Source organism: Thermobia domestica, chromosome 11 (genome assembly GCF_964235325.1).
Source record: "Thermobia domestica chromosome 11, izTheDome1.hap1.1, whole genome shotgun sequence".
Classification (NCBI taxonomy): Eukaryota; Metazoa; Arthropoda; class Insecta; order Zygentoma; family Lepismatidae; genus Thermobia; species Thermobia domestica.
The window spans coordinates 157225206-157239161 of NC_137464.1; the positions used below are offsets into that span (position 1 = coordinate 157225206).

General features: G+C 35.9%; 1 protein-coding gene across 4 annotated transcripts in view; it reads left to right on the top strand.

The window, feature by feature from the left end:
- The window catches only part of LOC145664519 (protein yellow-like), a 172135-nt gene extending 166466 nt beyond the window's left edge, over positions 1-5669 (top strand). For all 4 annotated transcript variants that reach the window (XM_081731257.1, XM_081731258.1, XM_081731260.1 and 1 more), the window contains exon 2: positions 2393-5669. In XM_081731257.1, coding sequence (XP_081587383.1) covers positions 2399-3607 — 1209 coding nt within the window. In that variant the 5' untranslated portion in view covers positions 2393-2398 and the 3' untranslated portion in view covers positions 3608-5669. The remainder of the gene's footprint in view (positions 1-2392) is intronic.
- Positions 5670-13956: the final 8287 nt, after the last annotated feature.

Sequence of the window (13956 nt, forward strand, 5' to 3'; positions counted from 1 at the left end):
ATGAACTTTAATGTCCCTTTCACATTATCCGGCGATTTGCCGGATCCATTTCCGGCGAATTGCCGGACGGGGTAGAAAGACATTGCAAGCAATGAAGCTCTTCACATATGTGCGGCGGTCGCCGGACATTTATCCGGCGAGCAAAAGCAGCCGGATCTCCCTGCTAGAATCCGGCGCGGCAAATCGCCGTGTATAGCCAAGCGGGACATTACAAACAATGAAGCTCTTCACATATACGCGGCAAACTACCGGATGGTTGTTGGGGGAGGAAGCAAGTGTTGCCAGGAAAGAGCAGAAAGTTCATAGTTTCACTATTATAGGACTGATCGTAGTCGAGTCAAGAGATCACTGAGAAACTAGTATGTGAACTACTTAAATATCCATCTTTCAATACCTCCGGTACTTGCACAATCATTTTTAGAGGCTGTTTGGGAGCACTTGATCACTCTCCACCTACCTCTTAAAATTGGTGTGCAAGTGCTGGAGCATTCTTAAACATGGATATTTGGATAATTGACATACCAGTTCCTCAGTGATGTCTTGACCCGCCTACAACAGGACCTACAATAGGTCCCGCCTACAATAGGCCTCTTTTTTACGTTTTCCGCACGATTTGAGCACAGGTCCATATGAACTTTCTCTTTTTTGATGTGAGAAATCTGTTCTCAAAATATTGTGATACATTTTTGTAACAGTATGCTTAAAAAAAAAGAAAAAAGAAAATAAGGATAGTAAGTTATAAAGTTAGGAGAGTATTTCCAAAAATTTTCGATTTCACACTCAAATATTGGGTCACTGGTAAAACCATTCCTAGCATATAGCGCCACTATTGAAGAAATAATGTATCTGTTTTAAGTGTCTAGCTGCGTCAGTTCATTAGAGGCAGTCTTTTGAATCAGTCAAAAGCACGTTGATACCTCATACTGCACGTCAGTTCTACAAGCTATTGTTGTCAAAGCTGCAGACTGTGGCTTCAAAGAAATTCAGTATCCACCCTACTGCCTAGATTTGGCTCTGAAGCATTGGTAACAACAGCCATGTGAACACGCAGTATCATGCAGTATGTAAGCTCAATGCATAGCGACTGATTCAAATGATTGACTGAACGAACTAACACAGTTTAGACAGTTGAAACTAATACATGATTTCATTGATAGATGGCACTATATGTCGATAACGGCTACTTACAGTGATGCTATATATCAGTGTTAGGCGAAAAACTGTTGGATACAACCTCGTAACGATATTCCCAAGATAAGTCATAAGTTTGTAGTGTTTCACGGACTCAATACCTTAACTTTCTGAACGAATATATTAATGAGGAAATATTGACACTCTTTATCTCTTTTACAGTGCTGTAATTTGTCACTGCTCCAATTACTGTATGGCATAAAGAAAGAAACTATAATCTATATCAATATGTGTTATAAAAATGGAATCTAAGTTATCTGGCTCATTATCACGGGAAAAGAGGATCAACCGTTACTAGTACTACACCTACCTTGAACTAGGATTTTATTATATCATTTGATTAAAGTGCATATCCTAAATGGAGAGGAGGGTTCAAAATTTATGCCACGAACAGAGTATCTCACTAGCACATCAAGCTACGGAGATGAAACCTGGTATATAAACTCCTCATTACAAATAAATGGTGATGTGCTCCAACGTTTTCGAAAGTTCCACTCCTAGGGAAGGGGGAAATCTCAATTTCCCATTTCATAAAATGACCGTTTTTTTTTTTTTTTTTAAACGAGAGCAACACTGTTCAGGGTGATAATTACAGTTTTATCCTATTCTTGGTTATGTATGTTCAACCCCAATTTTAAAGAAGATTGAGTCCTTACATATATCGTCCTTCTCGAGACAAAGGGGCATATCTCATTTTCTTGACTTTTCCAGGGGACAAGGTTAAACCTTTTCTCTTTATTTATTACATAGTCTTTTTTAAAATTTAATTTGATTTCCTTCGTTTCAAGTATATAACTTACGAAATTAAATTACATTTTAACAAAACATCATAGAATAAATGATTAAAATAGGCTTAAACTTGACTCGTGGAAAAGTTAGGAAAATGAGATACGCTCCTTTGTCTCGAGAGGGACGATATATTGAAGCCTAGAAATTGACGGCAACTTACTTTGTACCCGAACAATGATTTTTTTCTGTTATTATGAATAACACCAAAATACAACGATGAAATTTTAACTTAAAGTACTTACACCTAGTATACTATTATACAATTATATGTATTAATGTATGAACTAGATGGTTTCAAGCAAATTAAAATGAATTTAATTTAATAATGTTTTATGCTTATAGTGTTGTTTATTAATTACTCAAAGGCAAGGAAATATATGTAATTAATAAATGTTATCAATTTCTTTTACAGGCAAAAATGCTTCGACTGTGGATCTGTCTTATGATATTTGCCCATCTTTCTTTGGGAAAGATTGAAATCATCCATAGGTGGCGCACTCTGGACTTCGACCAGTCTTCACAACTTGGCAGTTATGGCTCACAAGTATCGTATGATCCAGAGGAAAACGTCTTCACTGGCATGACTTTATGGTGGGATCGGATTTTCTTTGCAGTTCCCAGATTCCGTCCTGGTGTTCCATCAACAATAAGCTACATTTCGCGTAGAGGCCCATACAAGGAATCACCACCTCTTCGACCATATCCTAGCCTTGAGTGGCAATCCGAAGGTACAAACTGTTCAGGATTTGTTTCCGTATTTAGGACAAGAGCTGATGATTGCGGACGCTTATGGGTTCTGGATAGTGGTGTTATGGACTCTATAAGTAATTTCAGAACACTGTGTCCTCCGAGAATATTCATTTTCGATCTTGCAACGGATAAACTTCTTCGTAGAGTTGAGATGCCTCAAGGGGTTATACGACCTGGAACATTGTTGACTAATATTGTCATAGATATTCAAGGCCGTTGTGAAAATACGTACGCGTACATGACTGATTCCACTCAACCTGGAATCCTAATATATGATTTATATTACGATCTTGCATGGAGAATACAACATCGATTAATGTGGCCAGATCCTGATTTTGGAACGTATGACGTTGAGGGTGAATCCTTTACTTTGATGGATGGAATTATCGGACTAGCTCTATCTCCAGATCATAATACATTATACTTTCAACCTTTTGCTAGCAATAGACTTTTCTCTGTATCTGCCAGAGTTTTACGTGACAGAACCCTTGCACTTAACCCTGACAACATTGAAGTGACAATTCACGGTAGGAAAACATCTCAAGCTGCACCATTAGCAACAGATGCCAAAGGTAATGTGTATCTGGGTCCAGTTTCGGAAACTGAAATTGTTCAATTCAATCCTCATACTGGAGTGCAGAGAACTATAGCTAAAGACAGAACTTTACTCCAATTCCCACTTGACATGGAATTTGATGGCGACGGAGGTCTTTGGGTTATCACTACCAGATATCAGAAGTTCTTCAGACAAACTCTGAATCCTGCTGAGTTCAATCTACGAGTGCTACGGATAACGCAAAATTTCCCAGCCCTTCATCATCATCCTTTGGGTTATTCATTGCCAACAGTGTGGAATAACACTTTTTTGTTTCCTTAGACTTAGTTGAAGGGATTGATAACGATACGCTTAATGGAAGTGACCATTAATTGAAGGAAAAGTGAATGTTATCTAGTTGGTATTAATAATGTGCTCAGTGTCAGTGCCATTTGTCTTGTGATGCAGTAATGGATTGTCTTTTCTGTACATAGTTCCATTTTAAGATATAGACACTTTGGAAATTGAATTTCTTAAAAATGAACTAGTGAAAGATAAAAATAGCGTTATTAATTATTATGTCTATTATTTCTTTATGCATGATATTTAAACAATGACTTCTTTGCCAATCAGTCCTCTTTATACGAACTTATTTGGCCTTATGCAGAGTCGTTCTGACGCGTGATTAGTGTCATACTAAAGAGTTCGACTAACATATGTTTCCAAAAATAGTCAGGCCTTTAGTATGACGCTAACCATACGTCAAAACGAATCTGCATAAGGCCCAACATGTTTAAAGTGCTAGATTATTTTGTATTGTATGAATGAGACACTATCGATAATTATGTACACAAACAAGTTCAATTTCAGGATACAAAATATAAATTGTTCTATAATACAAAATGTGACCACATTTTTGAATGGGCTTCAGCGAGGTATACGTTGTTCGTATAAATTAGAATTAATGCCCAGAAAACCGAGCATTTTTACTTTTTTTAAGAGAAAGAATACGTTTAATATTAGAATAATGGTTTAAAATGAGATCACTCGTACAAACACTGAAACGACTCAACATTTATCAGAAAAAATACTCATGCAGGAGTAATGTACATGTTTCTTACATTCTAACAGTTTCTTTATAAAGTAATAAGTAGATATTTCTCGACAATCAACATTTTGTTTAATTACTTCTTAAAAGAAATTACAAAATATTTAATGTTAAGTTTGATCAAATGTACAGTAATTAAAGTATTAATTTTAAACTATAGTTTATAAAATGTACATTACTTTCTTTTAAAGTGAAACAGTTACTTCCTCAATAGAAACATTTAAAGACAGTGATGCACCTTTATCTAAATCGGAACTATAACTAAAGTAGGGCAATTGAAGTCTGTTTCATGGAACATAATCTATTTCAATAAAAGTGGGAAAACAAAATATTTACAATTGTATGTTGCATTAAATTATAAACGTAGATGGCAAATTACAGGTACTAGAACTTTCATCAAGTGTGATTTTTTCACTAGTGTACCAGTATCTCTGTTTTATAATTTGATGAATTGTAAAATTTACTTAAAAAGTTTAATGAAAAGGTGCATTCATCACCTTAATGAGAAACGAAATATAGGAAACTTGTTGAAAATTAAACATAATTTTAAAAATATTTATATTTCTTATCTGATTTACAATAACAGAGAAAGGAACAAGTATGTGATATTGATGAAGTACAAGGCAGAGTTTAGTCACAATTAAAACCACAATCAAACTGTAAAAGACAGGTAAACTATAATATATTAATTTTATAAACAGTATAATTTAAGTATGCATTATTTATGTACAGGTTTCTTTTTTTTTTTTCATAAATTTGTTTTCATACTGTGTTAATTTAGTGTTTTTAGTGTTTCCAATTCATGTAAGAATTTTGGGTGATAAGTGGAAATGGGAGTGAACCAAACATTCTAACACTAAAGTAAAACATATTCACAGCATGTTCTTTCCACCTATAGAAAAAAGATACTTTTCGTAAATTTATCATGAATCTCTTATTAAAATATGATTTGTGTAGAATTTAGTGATGGAGAAGTTTCATTTTTATCATTTCTTAACAAGTATAGGATAACACGTCCCTCTGTAATAATTAATTAAACCACAGTATTAATACTAAGGCTACTACAGATATTATAATGTTAAACTTCGTATATTTATACATTTCTATTGTAGACTGAATTTTTAAACCTTATTATGGAATGTAAAAAGATTATCTCTGTAACTAATTGCCAATTATTTTAGGTTGTAAGAGATTATACTAAATGTGATTTATATCCATGCCATGTTATAAAATTTCTATTTACTGAGTGGAAATAAATATATTTGTAATCACAAAACAATAAAATTCTGAAAACTTTTCAGTCTTTGGAAATTTTTATACGAAATTAGGTCTATAAACTTGTTGAGGGCCACTTACCTTAAATGATGTCAAAATGTAATCTTGTCTCAAGGGAAAACATACCATTAGTTTCAAATGTTCATACTTTCAAAAAGAAAAGAAACGACTTCACTCAGGTCCTAGTATATTGTAACAACCAAAAAACCTGTGTTTCATATTAATCGCAGATTTGAGAAATGTCATAAGTCAAACATATACCGAAAATGAGTTTACATGTAGCTTTGATTCTTGAAGGTAGCTACCAAGTTGGGTTGTGATATGTCAGAAGTCACGCTAATAGTTCGTGCAATATCGGCCTGCAACAAGTGTCCCTGAGTTGGGGAATGTCACAATTCATTGACTAACGGCATTATTGACATAATTAAGTTATGACATTTCTCAAATCAGCGATTCGTGTAAGCTTGTATGAGGTACCTTATTTCTCGTTAACTACTAGCCGGATCTGGACGAAATTTGGTACGAGAGTAGACCATCGTCTAATCCAGTATTTCCCATTTGATGGTCCACAAACCTTTGAGGGTCCGTGGAACAAATTTAGGTGGTCCGTTGCATTACAATGTTTACATCTTATAATTTATTACGCACTTCATTTTGCAGAACCAGCATTTTATTCTGGTATAAGCTCTACGAAAATACAGGCGAATTCATGCCATGATGTTAATCATTTGTCGGTAAGAGTAGAAATAAACTGCTGCCGTAATTCTTCATTATCGCCAAGTAAACCATCTATCGATGTAATATGTAACTGATTCTAGTTTTTTTTTCTGAGCTGTTCTGAACTCTGTTGCTGGACATTTAAATGTGTCAACGTTCGGCAACTTTAGAAGTCATTTGTAAAATCGAACTGTAAACGCTTGTGACGGTTTTCTTAATACAGTGCCGTTACTCGTTACGTTTGGAGCCTTTTATCTAATTTAGTGATGAGCAAATGCAAGACCAAGACCAATACCGGGGTGGTTTTGGTCTTGCACTGGAACCTTCGGTCTTGGTCTTGGTCTTGCACACCCAGTCTTGGTCTTGGTCTTGGTTTTGCTTGCAAGAGTTTTGCAAGTCTTGCTTTTAAGAAATCTTATGCTTTTCATAGGTAAATTTTACTCTGGATATAAAGGATAATAAATTCTACAATGCTCCAATAGTAACGGAAATACAATGTATGTTTCTAAATGTAACATAGTTTATCTTCGTGTAAGTATGATAATAGTGTACAACATAAGCGATTTTTTTATTGGGTGCCCACGCTTCGCTACTTCTAAGATAAATCACGACGTTTCGTAATCTTTTTATATTTTTTAACAGATCCAACACTCCACTGGTTCCCAAACTGGGAAGGCTACCACTGAGACGAAAGAAAATAAAAAAGGTACAGATTATTGAAATACCATGAACTGCAAAATTATTTTTACACTCTAAAGGCGTCATATTTTTCTTTTCAACCACGATTAGCTAATATGTGTATTAAACAAACTTATAATTAAATATTGAGATTTTGTTTTACTGATTCCAATGGGGTAGAAACATGGTCATTACGCAAAAGCGATGGAAAAAATTACAGACTTTCGAAACCTGGGCATGGAGAAAAAAGGAGAGAATTAGCTGGGTTGAACGCAAAACGAATGAGAAGGTGTTAGAAATATTAGCAGTGGGAGAACAAATAAGAATTTTAGATATTGATAAGAGGAGAAAGAGGAACTGGTTGGGATATTGGCTGTGGAGGACGTGCTAGAGGGTATGATGAAAGGGAAGAGAGAGAGGGAGCAAAGGAGATTGTAATTGAAGGAAGGTATTAAAACAGAAAATTGCTACATTAAGACGAAGAGGCTAGCTGAGGACTAGAGGAGCAACCTGCTAATAATGGCAGAATAGCTTTGTTGATGATTATGATGATATGTTTAGCATATCGACCAAAAAAGGGAGAAAAAAAAATAAAATAATTATTATAATCGAAACTTAATATTTTAGAATAATTTCAGTGAAAACTAAAAACGACTCAAGTGTCTATGTCCTTTCTATAAACTCAATTTGTATAAATACTTTTGACCTATATTAGAAATACAAAATAACGACATCAAGCTACAAGTTATTTAAAATAACTGTACAAAATCAGTCTCACTTGTGAATATGGATTACTAGCATCAATTACCCACTTCGTTGGGTTAATTTTTTTTAAATAATATGTTTCGTTAATCAGTCACTTTTTATTATTACTAAAGCGCTTTCTGATATCGGTCATTTTCGATTATTTTTATATTCCTCTCCCCTTCTTCTTCTTAAGTTGTGGGGCTGAATTTGGGTTTAAAAGGCATCGGAAGCGTCACTGTTGATCTTAGGGACACCGAAAACTATGGATTCGTCACTAATATCGGTCATTTTCAATAAATTTATATATCTACTCCTCCCCCATATTGCAAGGCGCGTCATCGGAAGTGTCACTGTTCATCTCAATGACTTCGAAAACCATTAATATGACATTGATAATAATGGTCATTTTCGATAATTTACTGATGCCAAAAAGTTCAAGTAAAATATGTAATGATTTTTCTCCTTTTTTACATTCTATAAAAAAATTCAAGCAGTACCAGTACTTGTGCAAGACTCTTGCGCAAGAGTCTTGGTCTTGGTCTTGCATGCAAGACTCTTGCAAAAACTCATCACTAATCTAATTCATTATGCAGGAAGCTGTTTTTACGTGTTGTTAAAACGAAACCATGATTCAGAACTGACATCTGTTATTTGTTGATTCGGAATCGGTTTTTATCCCAGCGTCAGTACATCGACTTCTGTTAGACGCAAAGAACAAAAAAAATCTAAAATAATTAAGTAGAGCAATAGTAGGGTTACACTGAAGCTAAACGAGATTGAGTTTTGGAGCCAAAACCCGTATTTGTTTTATACTATGGTACTCTTACTAATGAATTTATGAAGCAAGGTAGTTTCACTCTCAGGTGACCTTTGAAAGTTAAATACTGTATTCGCAACACAAAAATAATGTTCTTTTTAAAGATAAAAGTAGCGGAGTTTCAGAAAGATTATAAAATCTATAGAAAAACCTGTTGGTGTGAATTCTGAAGAGAATGTGATGTTGGCTCCTTGTGGCGTTGCAAAAATAATTTTAAAACAGGAATGACTCATACTACATTCGGCAATGGATTCTACCCGTCTGTGTGGTTTGGCGAGTTGGTCGTCTTATGAAATCAGTAAAATGTTTATGTCGAACAATACAGTGAAACGACATTACTGAACCAGCAAGTATAAAAATACGGCTGTGGGGAATCCGAACTTAAGGTGATAGCCTTAGCCCCCCTATGCCAGTGAAGCCATTTCTGAAATCCTCTGATGAACAATTGCCACAAGAAGTTCAACGTGATATCGTTGAACCTTTGAATGATTAGCAACTACGTTCAGAGATTATTTCCCTCCAGTAGATTCGGAAAACTCATGAATAAGAGATCTTTTAGAGTGGTGTAATTACGGCATGGTACAGTCCGCAGCAAAAAACCTGCAACATGAGCATGTAAGTTTATTGTGAGACGAAGTCTTTTGACCCAAAATAAGTGTACAGGGAAGGACGTCGAGGTTTTTCATGGCGTGATTCGTTGCACTTAGACATTATGTTGATTCCCTGGACTGTTAGGCATAGTTTCACAATAAACTTACATGCTCATGTTGCAGTTTTTTTGCTGGGGACTGTACAATTAAAATCTTGCCTGACTGCGAGCAAAATGCACGTCTTCATGTTACTTGGAAAAACTAGGACTTCAAGATGTCCCGATTTTACTTAATCTGATCGCTTTCGCAAGAAAAATATTCAAAACTTCAGATGTCTAGGCTTTTCTGAGTAAAAGAAAATAAATGAAACTACATTGAAACGCAGTTACATACGACATATTTTCATGAACAACCATATTTGAAGCTTTATTTTCTGCAAATCTATAATAGAAGTAGCCTCGATGTTGAACCTGATTTACGGCTAAAATTAGTAAATGTTGAACCAGATGTAGAAATAATTGTCCACAACAAAAAGAGTTATGATTTTATCCATCATAGGTAGAATCTAATATACGATTGCAGTGTTTTATACGTATAGGTGAGAAGACGACACTTCTAGCCAGCATCCTTCGTAGGAAGGCCAATTGGATTGGACACATCTTGTGAAAAAAATGCCTTCTTTATATCGACATAGAAGGAAAGATGGAAGAAAAGCGAGGAATAGGAAGAAGAACACAACTGATTGATGATTTGAGAAACAGAAGAAAATATTGGGAGTTAAAAGAAAAAGCTGAGGATCGAAAAACGTGGATGAAACGGGTCTAGGTCAAAACCCCCACAGCCAAAGCCCCCACACTCAAGAAATGTCAAAACGCCTACACGATCGGTCATAAACTCCCACACAAATGGACAAATCTCCCAAACGCACGAACGGTCAAAACCCCCACAGCCAAAACCCCCACACTCAAGAAATGTCAAAACGCCCACAAAATCGTTCAAAACTCCCACACATATGGACAAAACTCTCACACTTAGCAACGGTCACAATCCCCACATGATCGTGATTGCACGTCTTTGTTGCGGCTCTTTACGACGCCCACTTTAGTGTTTCTGTCATTACAAAACAGTGCAAGAAGAATAGTTGCAACATCAGTTTAAGTGGAATAAAAAATGTTATTAAAAAGTACAAGGGCAACATACACTAGGATCATTTCAGAGTGTGGGAGATTTGTCCGATTGTGTGGGGTTTTTGTCCATTTGTGTGGCAGTTGTGACAATTTCTGTATGTGGGAGTTTTGTCCATTTGTGTGGGGGTTTTGTCCATTTATGTGGGGATTGTGACCGTTGCTATGTGTGGCTGTTTTGTCCATTTGTGTGGGTGTTATGACCGTTGGAGGTTATGACCGATTACCAGTGTGGGGGTTTTCTCTGTGGGGGTTATGACCGTTCGTGTATTTGGGAGATTTGTCCATTTGTGTGGGGGTTATGACCGATCGTGTGGGCGTTTTGACATTTCTTGAGTGTGGGTGTTTTGGCTGTGGGGGGTTTGACCGGTTCCCGATGAAACATTTCCAGGCCTAAATCTAAAATAAAAAAAAAAAAAAAAAAACTTTAGTCCCAGGAAGTGCCGAAAGGCAGAACACCTAATAATAATAATAATCCATACATGTTACGGGGAGACCTCCCCGAAATTGAGAAAACTGGATAAAACACTGATATATGTATGTCGCATGCTTATAACATAAACAAAGGTTGATAATTTAATATTCTTATCTACCTTTCAACTACTATACAGATACCAAATTTAAACGGATGATGTTCGTAGCTTGCCATAAAAATAAAAAAAGAGTTCGAAACTCTGAAGTAATTGGGAACCACTAGTCTAAACAATAAAGAAATCATTATAGGCCTATTTGGTGGTCTAACTCGAAGGCTTGATGCATGCGACTTCGGTAGGCAGGGTTCCTTATTTCCGGTAAGAGCAATAAAATTATCCGGTGTTGATTTAGTATCATGAGGCAATTGGGAAGCTATCTGAAATAAGAGGTATCAAACCGGTTTAGAAAGCCTTAAATACTGTCGCCTGGGAAACGAAGGTCTGACCACACATCAGCCAGTTGAACGAGCGTCATCTGACCGCCCATAGATCTTTATGAGCTGTAGTGAAAAGGAGTTTGGTATTCCGTTCTATCTGTTAGCATATTTCACCAGTTTCTCAATACTGTGTAACTGAGAAAACTGATACGAATATAATTTTGTCCATCATATGGTGACCATCACTGTCAATTATAGTGGTTAGGCCCGAACTAGTGCCTGCGCTGAGTAGGCTAGAGACTTGAGCCATTTGAGAATTGACCCTCTATCTCTCTCGCCTTAGATTACAAATTAAATTGATTTGTTGTATTATAGAAATTTCTAGTGTGAGCGTTTCTGTACTAATTACCTAGATATATATTATAAGTACTCTTTTCGTTCTCTTTTCAAATGCTCGTGCCTTATAAATGTGCACTCAACAATGAAGTTTTGTGTAACAACGACTGAATGCTGAATCCATCGTCAACAACAATTTAGTCATTGTAATTTATAACACAAGAACTACATTCTCTTTGAGGGTACAAGGTCCTGAAATATAGCCTCAGGCGCCAGAATATATTAATTCGACCTTCTACGCGCTCAGTTATTAGCTTCAAGCGCTATATTTCTGACCTTTCCAGGACAGTTAATATAATTACTTATATACAATTTTTTTACTATAAATTATGGCATGCGCACCGACTACGTGGGTGCTCCGGGTACTCCGGCACCCACACAAATAATCTTGTGGTGCGGCGCACCTACAAGAGTTTTAGTTTGGACCCGGGTTTGAACCCGTTTCTCTTGCGTTTAAGTCAGCCGTGTTACCAACTGACCTAAGACAGTCCCAACTTATCCTTATAGTACCGGTATACTTTATTTTATCACAGCACAGCCCTTTATGACAGTGTTCATAAAAGATTTTAACTTAAAATGAATCAATCAAATATCGAGACTTTCCTGAAAATATATAGGCTAACACGTCCCGCTGTTGATATGCACCCACATAAATTTTGAAAAGTCGCGCCGTTGAATTATGGGCAGTACAAGAAATTTCACGTTTGAAATCAGTAGTCAAATGAGAGTTTCACCGCCATTTTTTCCTCGCACAGACGTATATAATTCAAGCAAATGCCAATGGCTAAACTATAATATTAGACATCAATAGCGACTTGGGGAACAATTTGATATATGGTCGAATATGGTTTGGTCTTTAATTATCTAGGCGTCTACAAAACGCATCGATCCTACAGTTTTTCTTGGTTTTCTGGAATTTTCTGCAAATGAACAAGAGCCGTTTGACAACTGGACGACTTAATTATTATAGCTAACATGACTTTGGAAGGGAAAGAGATTACCAATATGAAACCTTACTCGTGAAACGAGTGGCGAGCAGAGGTCCAAAGGGTCCGGACTCCCCTCCCGTACATCCATCGTCTTAATAAATTAGCATAAATCAGTTTTATAGAAGGAGATAGAATATAGTGCATAAGAATCGTGATTCATATTTTCTCATTGAATAGATGTATTCTGCAGTCTCATGTAATTATAGAATATTAGTCCCAATCCGACAGTGAAATTAAGTCACTACGTAGATGGATAATAGGTTATGTTCCTTTCATGTTAATAAGTTCCGTCTGTTTATAAACTCTGTATGAGTGGAGTCGAGTAGAATTTTTGACCACAATAATAGACAATTTACTTGAAATACATTTGTGCGGTAACAAAGTTCTCTTGACTTCCAGGATGTGATAGAGGATGAAAGCTAGGATGAAAGCTAGGAAAAGAAATTTTTGAGGTAATCGTTTTTTTTTTTTAATTTTTAAATGTATATAATAAGGTAACTTTGTGTGTGTTTTTAATGCATTTGAAAAGTTCTATTAGGTATAATACCATTTAATGTATGGCATGGATGATGTAGAACTACGTCATTTAACTTTCCTACTGTATTTTCACAGAAATGTATTAGGCGAAGTCAGTAGGGACAATATATTTTTTTCTAGTCCCAGGCCTCCAGATGAGTTAATCTGATCATGGGTGCTCGAAGGGGGGCTCGAACCCCCCTGGCTTACGAAAATAACTTAAATTTCTTAAGATTTTCTTAATAGCAATAAAAATATCAAACGTCATATAGCAACAAGGGAGATGGGCTCACCTTAGAAAATTTTTTTCGGGTGCCCATGAATCTGGTCCTGTCAAATTCATGGAATGAACGCGCTACCTTACATCATTTCTCTTTCATCTTGTTGATCCAGGAACTAACTGAAACTAATTATAGATCAGACCTTTATTTGTGTCTGACAGTGTGATAGATGAAATTTCAGTATTGACTCTCTTTATGGATACCTATACTCGTAGATATATATGAAACTTTATACCAAAGTAGGAAATATTGGGGGAGGGATCCGGACTCCCTCTTTGGTATGTCCCTGGTGTTTAGAATATACGGTACTTTAAAAAATTAGATGCCTACGTTTTACTTCGTGAAAATTATTATTTACTCAAAGAAGTAATTTCCTCTATAGTATACGGGCTTCTACCAGTTAAACATAAACATGTAATTGCTCCTCCAATTAAGTGAAGTATGTCTGGAGGCAAAGAAGGTAGACATCTGGTTTTCCAGATCATGAACTTCCGCTCCTTATACGTAGTGTTATTAAGAGACAGGAAAAGATGTAGACACTTG